The sequence below is a fragment of the Cyclopterus lumpus genome, chromosome 21 (genome assembly GCF_009769545.1).
Source record: "Cyclopterus lumpus isolate fCycLum1 chromosome 21, fCycLum1.pri, whole genome shotgun sequence".
NCBI lineage: Eukaryota > Metazoa > Chordata > Actinopteri > Perciformes > Cyclopteridae > Cyclopterus > Cyclopterus lumpus.
In genome coordinates this window covers 16,399,456-16,411,673 of record NC_046986.1, presented here as the reverse complement: position 1 = coordinate 16,411,673, position 12,218 = coordinate 16,399,456, and the positions used below count along the sequence as shown (strand labels likewise).

The 12,218-nt window shown below is 41.8% G+C and overlaps 2 protein-coding genes across 10 annotated transcripts in view; one reads left to right on the top strand and one right to left on the bottom strand.

Moving 5' to 3' along the window:
• The window catches only part of myo1b (myosin IB), a 52,955-nt gene extending 48,523 nt beyond the window's left edge, over positions 1-4,432 (bottom strand). For 7 of the 8 annotated variants that reach the window (XM_034562236.1, XM_034562239.1, XM_034562240.1 and 4 more), the window contains exon 1: positions 3,963-4,432. The gene's annotated coding sequence lies outside the window, so the exon portion shown is untranslated. Of the gene's footprint in view, positions 1-1,428; positions 1,649-3,962 lie in introns of those variants that run through there. The other variant, XM_034562237.1, reaches the window with a different exon arrangement.
• An 890-nt stretch (positions 4,433-5,322) lies between these two features.
• LOC117750707 (basic leucine zipper and W2 domain-containing protein 1-A-like) overlaps positions 5,323-12,218 on the top strand; it is a 7,074-nt gene continuing 178 nt past the window's right edge. The window contains exons 1-12 of one of the 2 annotated variants that reach the window (XM_034561992.1): positions 5,323-5,456; positions 6,077-6,150; positions 6,550-6,726; positions 6,887-6,981; positions 7,065-7,130; positions 7,285-7,420; positions 9,251-9,360; positions 9,593-9,763; positions 10,658-10,804; positions 10,933-11,071; positions 11,312-11,434; positions 11,680-12,218. The exon at positions 11,680-12,218 is cut by the window's right edge and continues 174 nt beyond it. In XM_034561992.1, the coding sequence (XP_034417883.1) occupies positions 6,087-6,150; positions 6,550-6,726; positions 6,887-6,981; positions 7,065-7,130; positions 7,285-7,420; positions 9,251-9,360; positions 9,593-9,763; positions 10,658-10,804; positions 10,933-11,071; positions 11,312-11,434; positions 11,680-11,711 (1,260 nt within the window). In that variant the 5' untranslated portion in view covers positions 5,323-5,456; positions 6,077-6,086 and the 3' untranslated portion in view covers positions 11,712-12,218. Of the gene's footprint in view, positions 5,457-6,076; positions 6,151-6,549; positions 6,727-6,886; positions 6,982-7,064; positions 7,131-7,284; positions 7,421-9,250; positions 9,361-9,592; positions 9,764-10,657; positions 10,805-10,932; positions 11,072-11,311; positions 11,435-11,679 lie in introns of those variants that run through there. The other variant, XM_034561993.1, reaches the window with a different exon arrangement.

Below are 12,218 nucleotides of genomic sequence, written 5' to 3'. Positions count from 1 at the left end.
AATAATCCATCCTCAGATAGAGGTGGCCGTATCAGGGGGGCGGAGTCACAACATCACAGGCTGCTGGCAATGATGGCGATTAAAGCCCGCCCTGGCGGAGCAGCAGCAGCAGGGCTTTTAGGTTGTGCCAAAGTGAAGGCCAGAACAGAGAGGCAGAGCGCGGGCCGCTACCCGAGAAAGTGATCTGGAATCCAGTGACCTGAACACCCCTCCAGGTGCAGAACTCTGCGAGAGTGCGCGTGCCTGTGTGTGAAAGGCTGGCACAGAAACAGACTGGAGCTCCATTTGCAGGAACACCAATATGACTGCCGACTTGATGATTTATGTCCGTCAAAAGCTAGTTGCAATTCAAATGGGGTGTTTTCATGCCACACAACCCTGCAGCCTGATTAAACATAAACCAAACAAACAGCGCTTTATTTACAGTACAGTTCAAACAGCAGGACGACTTGGAAATTTGCAAAACATGAGCCTACAGCTGGTAATCACAATGACGACAGATCAAACAACCATACAATATACCAGGCATACAAAACCTTGATTGAAATGAGATGACCGATAGGAACAACAGTCTGTGTTGGCTTTCAAAAAGGCCCTGCAAACACACTTCATCAGCTTCTTACTAAGAGCAATGGGGCCTTACATGATCGGAAAAAATAAAAATCGGCCATACATATTAAAATGTGTGTACATGGTAAAATCACACTGTAAAACCCAAGAGTGATTTACACACCATGGACAGATGAGGTGAAGGCTATGAGAATTTCAAGTCGCATCGCAAAACAGGTGGCGTTAACTTTGCCCTTTCCACACACTCGCAGCTCCCAAAAGACGATGCCAGGCAACAGAAAATGCCATTACCTACATAACTTAAAGCATGCTCATATCTATGCTCACAGTCCACTTATAAAGCTTTTAAATAGCTTTTTAAAGAGGAGAGTTCCGGTGAAGTTGTAGATGAAAAAAAACCTGCCTATGAAATCTCTAGTGTGTACAATTCATATGATCGACAGTTGATTTTTTTTGTTTAACATTAAAGTCCAAGCCGTTGCACTTTATGAGTAACACCAGCTCTAAAGTGGCCAAACCACCATCAGATACAAGCACGCAGGAGAACCTTGCAAGGTTGCATTTTTTTCCACCGTGTTAAAGAACACGACGACACTCAAATGTTCCCCAGGCTGCTCTGCATTAGCAGCGCCGGCGTCGTCTGCAGAGCAGGCTGTCAAACACTTGGTCTGGCTTAGTTTGCCATACGTGAATGGAGAAAGCAGCTGTAGTGGACTTAACAAAGCAACAGAGAGCTGAATGAAAATGCACAGGGTTATTACTCCGGCTCCACGGGGAGACTTAGGATGGAGAGTTTCACAATTAAACAGAAGGGGTGGAAAATTCTCAAACAGCGGCGGGGAAAGTTAATTTTTTTACCCCTTCAACTCCAAAGTAACATGACAGAAAACAAAAAGTTCCAATGGGATCCGGTGCATCACAAAAGTTGATGAGGCACTGAATTGGAGGTGTGACTACTACTTTTGGATGAGTCTTCAGAAAGTACTCCTTTAACAGAGGCTGCTGGAGGCTCGTCACGGTGCATGCGTGCAGCCCGGTCCACCTCTGTTGATGCAGAACCAACACACAACGTCAATACACCACGCCAGACAATCGCAAACACTATTCATCGCCATGGCCAGGGGACTTTGATCACACACACACACACACACACACACACACACACACACACACACACACACACACACACACACACACACACACACACACACACACACACACACACACACACACACACACACACACACACACACACACACACACACACACACACACACACACACACACACACACACACACACACACACACACACACACACACACACACACACACACACACACACACACACACACACACACACACACACACACACACACACACACACACACACACACACACACACACACACACACACACACACACACACACACACACACACACACACACACACACACACACACACACACACACACACACACACACACACACACACACACACACACACACACACACACACACTTCATGAAGGAGGCTTTTGGCACTGAAAGCAGGCCAGCCAACAAGCTCACGCTGAGGAGAGCTACTAGAGAAGCAAACAGTCCCCACTCACTGATGTCTTCCAAGTCTGAGCTGAAAGGTTGTTAAATTTTTTTTCTCCAGGAGCCCCCTGTGCAACTCTGATGGCTTGCCACACACTAGCTTTCACCGTCATCTTACATCACGGTTTGTTTGATCAGCATGGGTAATAAAGTTCCCATCTGGCTCCCCGACTGAGACTCTGGCTAACAGAGGCGGGACATATTTGTGGAAAACCACAAAGAGAAAAAGATACAATCCTTTTTATAAAAAAAAGAAATCGTATTTGATCCTCTTGGGAATTTTCAGTTCACCGATGGAATTACAAGTTGAAAACTGAAGGATTCAAAGTAGTGCCAAGGGTAGAAAGAATGTTCCATCAAAAAGCAAAGCAAAAAACAGGAACATTTAAAAATGCGAGAATTGGAACGCGTGTCACGTTTTCACTGAATTCATGTTTTGTATCAGTTATGGCCCAAAACTTAAGCATGAATGCGTTTATCCTGGAAATGTGCACACATGATCATCGTTTGCTTCCAAAACAAAATAGAAAGTAAGACTCAAAGTCAAGGTAAAACTTGTGTTTAGACTCAAGTACAATCAGCAGATTCTGGAGGCCTTGACTCGCATTTGAAAAACCATCACAGTTGACGTTTCCAATTTTAAAAAATGCTGACATTTCATTTTACATGCATCCACTGTGTTTTTACTGCAGCATTTCTCCTATACTATAATGATTAAGTGGCGTTTTTTTTATCTGATGTATCCGAAGTATATTCTAATACTGTACCGTGATGTAGCCTTTTTCCCTGACACCTACTACAGTTTTTCTTCCCAGAAGGCATTCCCATCCTCCATTTGATTGTATAAGTTCCAAGCTGGGTCCCATAAGGGGGATCCCGGGAGAAAGAAAGCAGGTCAACTCTGACAAGAAGGAACTTTTGGGTTGTTTCTCAGAAAGGTGAATAGTTTCATTCATGCAGTTCGTGCCGAGCAGTAATGTATTCCAGTCAGCAGCAGCATTAAAGATCTCAAACCCCAAGGGTGACTGGAGGGTAAACCATACCTTTAGTTAGTTTGAAGCTGAGATGTATCCTTGTTGGGGGGGGGGGGGGGGGGGGGGGTATGGATCAAAGTGTATCCACAGATCATAAGAGCCCATAATGCAACGATATAATTTTAATGAAACAGGAAGATTATACTTTGAGTGATCCCACCGTTCATTTACCCTCCTGCACAACAGACGAAACGCCCATTTTACATTCACACATTGTTCACTTGTGTGAAACAATGTGTGAAGGATTATTTCGCCGGTATATGGAGCGGGCTTCTCTGACACAGCGCAGTCTGAAAAACTCTTGAATTACTTTTTGTTTTTTGTTATGCATTTATGATTTAGAGTTGACACATCTGCTTCTGTCCTCTACACGAAGTTAGACTCTCGTGAGTTACAAAGATGGCACTTAAACCCGCAGATGTATGCAATTAGCGACCGCACTTTCCATTAACGTAGCCAAATCAGGGGTTGGAAAGAGACAAAACGACGACTTAAACTCGGACACACGTAGCCCAACCGGGTTTTATCCTCCAACTAATGCAACCAGTACACAAAGCAAAAAATAGATTTAAAAAATCCCAACCCCCCCTCCTGCGAGGTCAGGAGGTATGAATGAGTTGCGGAGCAGATGGACCAAAGAAAACACAAAGTTAACTTTGGAAAAGATTGTTGCAACAGTGCAACGAACACGACTCACACGATCGCAGCAGTTGCACTTTCAGCACATGTAAGCGAAGACGTCAAAACGTGAGTCTTTACCTCTGCAAGAGTCGCGCCCTCTCGTCCTAAATCCACTCTAGGAACAAACAAAAAAAAGTAGGATCCCAGAGGTGATTCTCCAAGACTGGAGTGGCTCCTGAAGCCCCTTCGCCGCTGCCTTTAGTCTAACTCGTGTCTGCTGTGCTGGATGAGGCTGAACGCGGCTCTCATCTGGACCTCAGCACTTTGAATGGAGCGCTGGATGGACTTGAGAGTGCAGGGTCCGCCGGGCGTAGGGAGTGGCTGGAGCGGCGTCTCTGGGCTAGTCCAGCGTCCCTTAATCACCTCCAGCGCCGGGGGGAGGTGGGGGTTGTGATGCCTTCAAATGTTGTCGGGAATCTTTGATGAAGCGTCCTTCGTGACTCCAGTCGTGATTGTGGGCACAAACACAACTTTCTACAAGCCTATCCTAAACACTAGCGATTTATGATAAAAGTCTACACCTCACATCCAAACACCACAATCTTAAATGTTGTTTATTACCGATAACCCAACCTTGGGCCAGAGAGTGGGCTTATAAACGAGGATAGAACATTCTGGAAAAGTAACGAACACATTATGGATGTGGGATGAATGGACTGATAACATGCGATAAAGTCATGCATTTTAAATTATTATGTATTTGTTTTGCATATGAAGACAATAGCAGTAGTTGGGCTACAAATTCAATCTTGGCCAAAACAAGCCGAAAAGCAATTTGGCAAAACTCTTAAGTAGGAATAAGAACCAAGGTTTACGAGGTGAATGGTAACGCAACATTAAAGTTTTCCCTTCATCTGATAGACGGGTAGCCTAACCACCCGGTAGCACAACATCCCCCTCCTGTGTCTTGATGATAGATAGCAACGACTTGTTTACCCATTATTTAATGTTCGCCTACTAACTCTGGGTCAGTTTGGTGTGTCAGTAGATAGGGTGAACCCATACACTGTAAGAATAAATACAAATGTACTTTTTATGTAGTTATATACTTTATGCACAGTCTATGGGTTAAACCAATTCTGACGACCAGAAAACTGCCCCTGTTCATAATGTTTAGGGTGAACACATGTCCTATTCATTCCTTTAGCGCTGACACTGCGCTGTGGAGATAGGTGGCTATGCGTAGCATGTTCATCCAAGCGTTAACTAAACAAAATGATTAAGAACTGTGCAAGGGGGGATTAATTGCAAAGTTTGACGTTTGAAATCCATTTTACAAAGTAGACAGACGGTAAATTCATCAATATTGTATGGTATTCAAAACAAGGCGTTATAGGCACCAGGGTTATTTCATTGCGACACTATTTCCTCCGTTTTTAACAGTTTGTGATTTGCGTTTACCCCACACAAGTGTAATGACCCACATTGAATCGGCGTTAATGCGCATGCGTTGTTGCGTCTACACTTTCCTCTTCTCTGGAATTGCCTGCTAACGCTACCTGACTGTAACGTTTCAACTAGTATTATTCGTTTTTATTTTACGGACTGTTTTTGCGCATAAAGAGGATTTCGGTGAGTTACCGTTTGTCTTTGTCCAATGTAATTGATCGACGGTCCCATATTTAAGCGTATTTCGGTACTGCGTCAGGATGAAGGTAGCTAGCTAACCTAAGCTAACCCAACGTTAGCATTGACGTTAGCCGTTGTTGCTTGAAGTTAGACATCCACTGCTTTAAACACGTTAAGCTAACGACCATTCTTCAGTGTCACAGTGTATGCCATTTTGCCAAATCTTGATTAAACAACATTTTGAAAAATGTGTAGTAATATATTCACTTGACCGTCCAAGACTGTTGCGTTACGCCGTTTCCATCATGCTGTAGACCTAGCTAACTAAAGTATTAACGTTACTATTAAGAGGTAACTTGGCTAGTTAAGGTGCACAATGCGCTAAGTCCAGGGTTGTTCCCATGTTTGTTCCCATTACATTTTACGTTATATTTTGTTTAATGATAATTTAAAAACGGCCTTCACCTTTTTGAAAGTTGTGTTGCACTTATGTTTTCAGTTGTTGAATACACTTTAGCTACCTTGGGTGATAGCTGGAATTGTTATTGTCATTCATGGTGTTTTTTTAAAAACATAAATGATGTCCTAATCCTGATCTTATTTCCTAAACTGTTGTCTTTCAGAGTGTCTTTTATGAGTAATCAAAGGCAGCAGAAGCCTACGCTAACAGGCCAGCGTTTCAAAACCCGCAAAAGAGGTGACCGACTTGAGTGTTTCGCACCATGCTGCATACGAGGAATTTAAAAGAAGTTGTTTGGAGGGTCTAGTTTTATTGAACAAGTAGGCCTCCACCAGACTTCACAAAGAGCTCCTGCTTTCAGATTTTCATTGTACTGACTTTTCCATCCAACGCCATACCGGTTTACAATCACAGATACAGGAATATGAGTGTACAGTTTTATAACTGAAGACCACGCCCATGTGTTCACAAACTATAGATATGTACCGCATTTAATGTGATTTTACTTTAAGAGTTTACTGGCATGCCTTATGCAGGGAAGCTAATGTGTGAATTCATATTTGGTTCTGAACATGTCTTTTAGAATGTCATAGGTGGCAGGATAAACTGAAGTAAAAATGTGTTTTTTTTTAAAAGATGAAAAGGAGAGGTTTGACCCCACCCAGTTTCAGGAAAGCATCGTACAAGGTCTGAACCAATCTGGCACTGATTTGGAGGCTGTCGCGAAGTTTCTTGACGCCTCTGGCGCCAAGCTTGACTACCGACGCTATGTAGAGACTCTTTTCGACATCCTGGTTGCTGGTGGGATGCTGGGTAAGGAGCAGGACTCTGTCATATTAGTTTCATACATTATTGAGCTGAACACTGTCATGAAACAAATGGTTCACAGGAAAGCTTTTATATTAATCATTCAGTTTTTATTGTTGAGGTTTGAAGCATAATACCATGACATTCTGAAACTGTTTCTTTTTAGCCCCAGGAGGTACCTTGTCAGATGACATGACCTGCACTGAGTTTTGTCTCTTCAAAGCACAAGAGGACATGGAGACTATGCAGGCATATGCCCAGGTGGATATCATTTAATTCCTGCTTAATTTTCATTATCACAGGGAAGTTAACAATTAAAATAATTGGGTTTATGTTTGCTTTAGGTCTTTAACAAGCTTATCCGGCGTTACAAATACTTGGAGAAAGGATTTCAGGAGGAGATTAAAAAGGTTTGCAATTGCTAAAGGCATCTTTACAGGAACACGTAGTACCTTTCCAGGTCAAGTTTCTGAATTCATCACTATGTTATTCCAACTTATATGTCAAATTATATTTCTAACTCAATTTAGCTTACAAGATTGTCTTTTGTTTGCTTTTTGGCAGCTTCTGTTGTTTCTCAAGGGCTTCACTGAGTCTGAGCGCAACAAGCTAGCCATGCTAGCAGGAATTCTGCTGGCCAATGGCAATCTCTCTGCAGCCATTCTAAGCAGCCTCTTCAATGAGAACCTCGTCAAAGAAGGTACCAACTTCTCTGCCTTGTAGGCGTGCCTAGTTTTATTTTTTCAGAAAAGAACTGCAGGTAGAAATAGTTGGACTGAGATTAAATAATTAGATGTTAAGTAGGGGGAGAATCATCTCATACCTTCAAATTAAGTTGGAATTCTTTTTTTCCATTTGTCTCTAGCACCTGTGATGGATTTTTTCTTTTTTCTTGTTAAAATGGAATCCTTTTGAAAAGTTTTTTTTAATTACAATTGTTTTTTTATCTCAATCTCCTTCCCAGCATCTGTCTTTTTAAAATGCATAGTTTATTGTCTTCTAATTTAAGGGTAAAAGTGAAGATCACCATAAATATATATCCTCATGCAAGCCCAAGTATTTTACAGTTATAAGTAGCAGAGACACTAACCAGACACTAGTGATTCCTACAATAACGTCTGATATCCGTAGCATTTGTGAAAAATGCATCAGGCAATTAAATGTCTGAGTCATTCAGTTAAGGAAACTGAATTGGTTCTGAACTGCGTGAACATTAAGATCTAATTCTTCCATTAGAGTTTGTAAATGTGAGACTGAGGTGACTAATGGTGTGTCTTGCACTCTTACTAAGCCAAGTACATTTAGGATGACTAGATTTTTGTTTTGCTCTCATTAGTTACTTACCTGGAAATCCATGCAGGTATACTATATTTTTCTAAAACACACGTGTAGTAAGCATTAGCAATTGTAAGGACGAGACCATTGCTACACAAATTTAACATTTGTGGAAATTAAGTCAGTTGGCAGTCATAAATGCACAAACCTTTAATCCATCCATACATACGCAAACAGGCTTACAAACAGACATGCCAAGCTACCCTCAAATAACTAGTGCCAACAAAGAGCAGCTGATCAAACTACAGTCCAACTAATACTTGATTTCTGAGGTCAATATTGATATTTTCCTGCATAAATTCATAACTAAATAACCATTTTTGATAAGGAGCCCTTAAATTGGTGAACTGAGAGTTGTGATTATGTGCCGAGTGGGACATATTACCTTTCAGAGGACCAATTATGAAACAGACAATGTTTCTAAACTACCTCAAACATATCTTTTGTTTTTCTGTACTGCAGCCTCTTGTTACTTATCCAATTTGCACAGATACCACCACGTATGCAGTAAACTTCTCAGATTTGCCTAGCATCACTTCAAGTCAAAGGCTTCATGTGAACCCACCACAATGCTTACAGCTTACATACATGTACTTCTACACCCACATAGGAGGAAATTCGTAGTCAATAGTCTTCATTCCTAATGCAAAAGAGAACTTGAAGACACACCATTATGAAAAGACAATAGCCCATAATGTATATGAATATGTTTAAATTGTTCTTGTTGCATGCGATTAATTGATATTGTCTGACAAAAGGATGCAGATAAGTTTTTCTCAGCTTTGACCTGGAGTTGTCAGTTTCTTTTGTTTTTTTAAATTTCTTCAACTGTCAAGACGATTGGCTGTCTTCTAGATGGCTTCAGTTGGTCCCAATGGCGCCCAATGATTGCCATTAGGCTTAATATATTGGGACCTTTTAACATAACTGTAGGTAGAAGGGGAGCTGTTGAGTATTTCATTTTTGCTGATTCGCTGAAATTATGTTCACTGAAATGTGAATATGGCAAAACATTTTTAATACACCTGTTCCAAACTAATTTTGTTGACTGAATCCTTGTTGTTTTAGGCATTGTTCCTGTTAAAACATGACTTATCGCATCCTGTGAGGTTGTTTACCAATGTATTACTCAGGCCTAACTATATCCTGGTAGGTCTGTTCACAACAGCTGACTCATTGGTATGCATTTGTTCAGGTGTTTCAGCGTGCTTCGCTGTAAAACTCTTCAAATCATGGCTTTCTGAAAAGGACATCAACTCTGTTTCTTCCGGTCTCCGGAAGGTTGGCATGGACAGCAGGCTCATGGTGAGAATGACCAGGCTCAGGTGAAGTATTATGCTTCCCAATGCAATAAGGGTCAGCCGTCTTGAGTGCGCACTCTAAATACGGTTGTTTGATGAAATTAGGATTAACAATCATTATGCTTTATTGTGCCATGCAGTACTCGGGCTATTAATGAACAAAGGCTTCTTAATTGCTGAATAAGCCATGTCTGACTGAACAGGGTCTGCCTTAATCTTTGACTGTGCTTTTTCAGGAGCTGTTCCCTGCCAACAAGCGCAGTTGTGAGCACTTCTCAAAGTACTTCTCGGACGCCGGACTGACGGAGCTTTCAGACTTTGCCAAAAACCAGCAGTCCATAGGTGCTCGCAAGGAGCTGCAGAAGGAGCTTGAGGAGCAGATGTCCCGTGGGGAACCCCTCAAAGATGTAAGCCCTTTTAGTAAATCAATGCCACTGAGGGCGGCACTTAGTTTATACTCGTCTTTGTGGAGCCGGTGCGAGCCCCAGAAAACAACGCAATCGCAGTGCGTGTCGGCTCCTCAAGTTGTCACAGAACTTGGACGTTGACCTCTGAACTTGGCGCGCGCAATCATGTCACCGTCATGAATAGTTAACTGATAAAAGCACTATTTGAATGTTGAGGGATTATACAAGGAAGGCCAATTCGTTTGAAATGCTTTAGAAACAGGAGGCCTTTAAACGTCTTCATTTAAGTATCTTTTGCAGCCAAATCAAAATTGTATACACGATATTCAACCCTCGTTAATTTAAAATGCATCTAATACCTGACTTGCTTCTTTACAGGGCTTGTACAAAGGCTATAAAGTAATCCATGAAATATGAGTTTACAGATGATGACAGTCTCTCCTCTGCATTGTGGTGGTTGGTTTATGGCTTTTTGCCAGTCACGCCAGGTTACACTTGTTGTCTTTTTGATTGTTCACAGTTCATTGTGTTTGTACACATTTCGAAGAACAATGCAACAAACAGCAGAAAGTATATACGCCTCCGTGCGTGCTCGGAGCTTGCGTGCCACGGTGCCAAGTGAGAGTATAAACAAAGCTTGAGATTGCTTTCTTCTTAACCTTGTCACCTAATTGTCTTGAGGAGGTCTGGAGAAAAGGATGCAGCGAATCAATGACAAGTTGCTGAAATCCACTCAACATATTATCTGCTCCTGCAAGCCTCGGTATTCTGCCAGTGTTCTCCTACCGTAGACTTCGGCAGGCTTTGAAAAGCAATAACCCTCTGCATATGCTGACCATGGTTTGCCCACTTTTCCAATGATGTGTGTTCCATCTCTGGACCCGGGACTTACAGATCATCCCCTACGTCCGAGAGGAAATCAAGAAGAACAACATCTCTGAGCAGACGATGATTGGACTAATTTGGGCCAGTGTGATGAGCTCGGTGGAGTGGAACAAGAAGGAGGAGCTGGTCACAGAACAAGCCATCAAACTTTTAAAGGTGACTTAGCAGAGAAGATAATTGATTTACTTACCTAAAGCCATTTCCCCGGCAAAGTGAAAGTAATTTAAGAATTCCAAATAGTACATCAGATTTCAGTACAACTCTTCTCTGTTTTACCTTCTCAGCAATACAGCCCACTGCTGAAGTCATTCACCTCCCAGGGCCTCTCTGAACTAACTCTCCTGCTGAAGATCCAGGAGTACTGTTACGACAACATCCACTTCATGAAGACATTCCAGAAGATGGTTGTGCTGCTCTACAAAGGTACGCTCCTTTTTGCATTCTCACGTTTGCGGGAAAAAGTTAGTTTCATAGTGGGGAAGCTGTGAAGCCATGCAGATGGCCAGAGATTATAGCCAAAAGTCTGTCTTGATTGATGTCTTCAACCTGCCTGGCGACATTTGTTTTTCAAGCACCTGTGGAAATATTTGTGCTGTTGGCATCATTTTGGATGGATGATAATTTTTTTAATTTTTAATCCTTTTTGTTTGATTGTTCTCAAAGCGGATGTTTTGAGTGAGGAGGCGATTCTTAAGTGGTACAACGATGCCCACGTTGCCAAAGGAAAGAGCGTGTTCCTTGAACAGATGAAAAAGTTTGTGGAATGGCTCAAGAACGCAGAGGAAGGTAAGCATCTCATCTTTTCTGCCTTAATCACATGGCGGTTTTGGTTCTACCTCTTGCAGCCCTGGTGTGCCAAAACAGGCCATGGGTTTGTGCTTTATCAATTTTGTCTGAATAACAAACAGGCGTATCGATTTATCCTGTGTTATTTATTGTTTCAGTCCTAAGTTTAAATGACATTGTTGGTAATGCTTGGTGTACATCTATGGTAACAGAGTGCTGACTTTTTTCTCTTTTTTTTTTAACAGAGTCTGAGTCTGAGGAAGAGGAGGCAGACTGAGGACCTCTACCCAAACTACCATTTTGATTTCTATTTCTACATTAACATAGCACCAGATGCAGTAGAAGGACTCGTTAAAGGAGTCTGGCTGTATTTAGTTTTTTCCTTCTCGGTTCCCTACCTCCAAATAACTAGTTCAACTGTAATGTAAGGGCTTTAATATTGTTTAATTTCCACTGTTTTCTCTCTGAATCAATACTTGTACTCTTCTTTATACTCCTCCAGGAGCCGGTCACAAAAACCACATTTAGCTAAATAGATCAAAACTCATTTTATGTGACAAAGGGGGACTTTTTTTTGGACAGATGGTTCCCTTTTAAAATGTGCCCGTTTGGAGGCATATTTCACAGCTATTATATTTAGTCATGGAACTCTAATTTGCCAGAGGTCTGTCTGTGAAGCCACGATATCTTGGTCCTCTGAAAGGCAAACTGTTTTCGCAACCTAATTTTACATTTCTGCCAATTATGTGACAACTTAGAATGTTTTGCCAGTTTAGATTCTGTC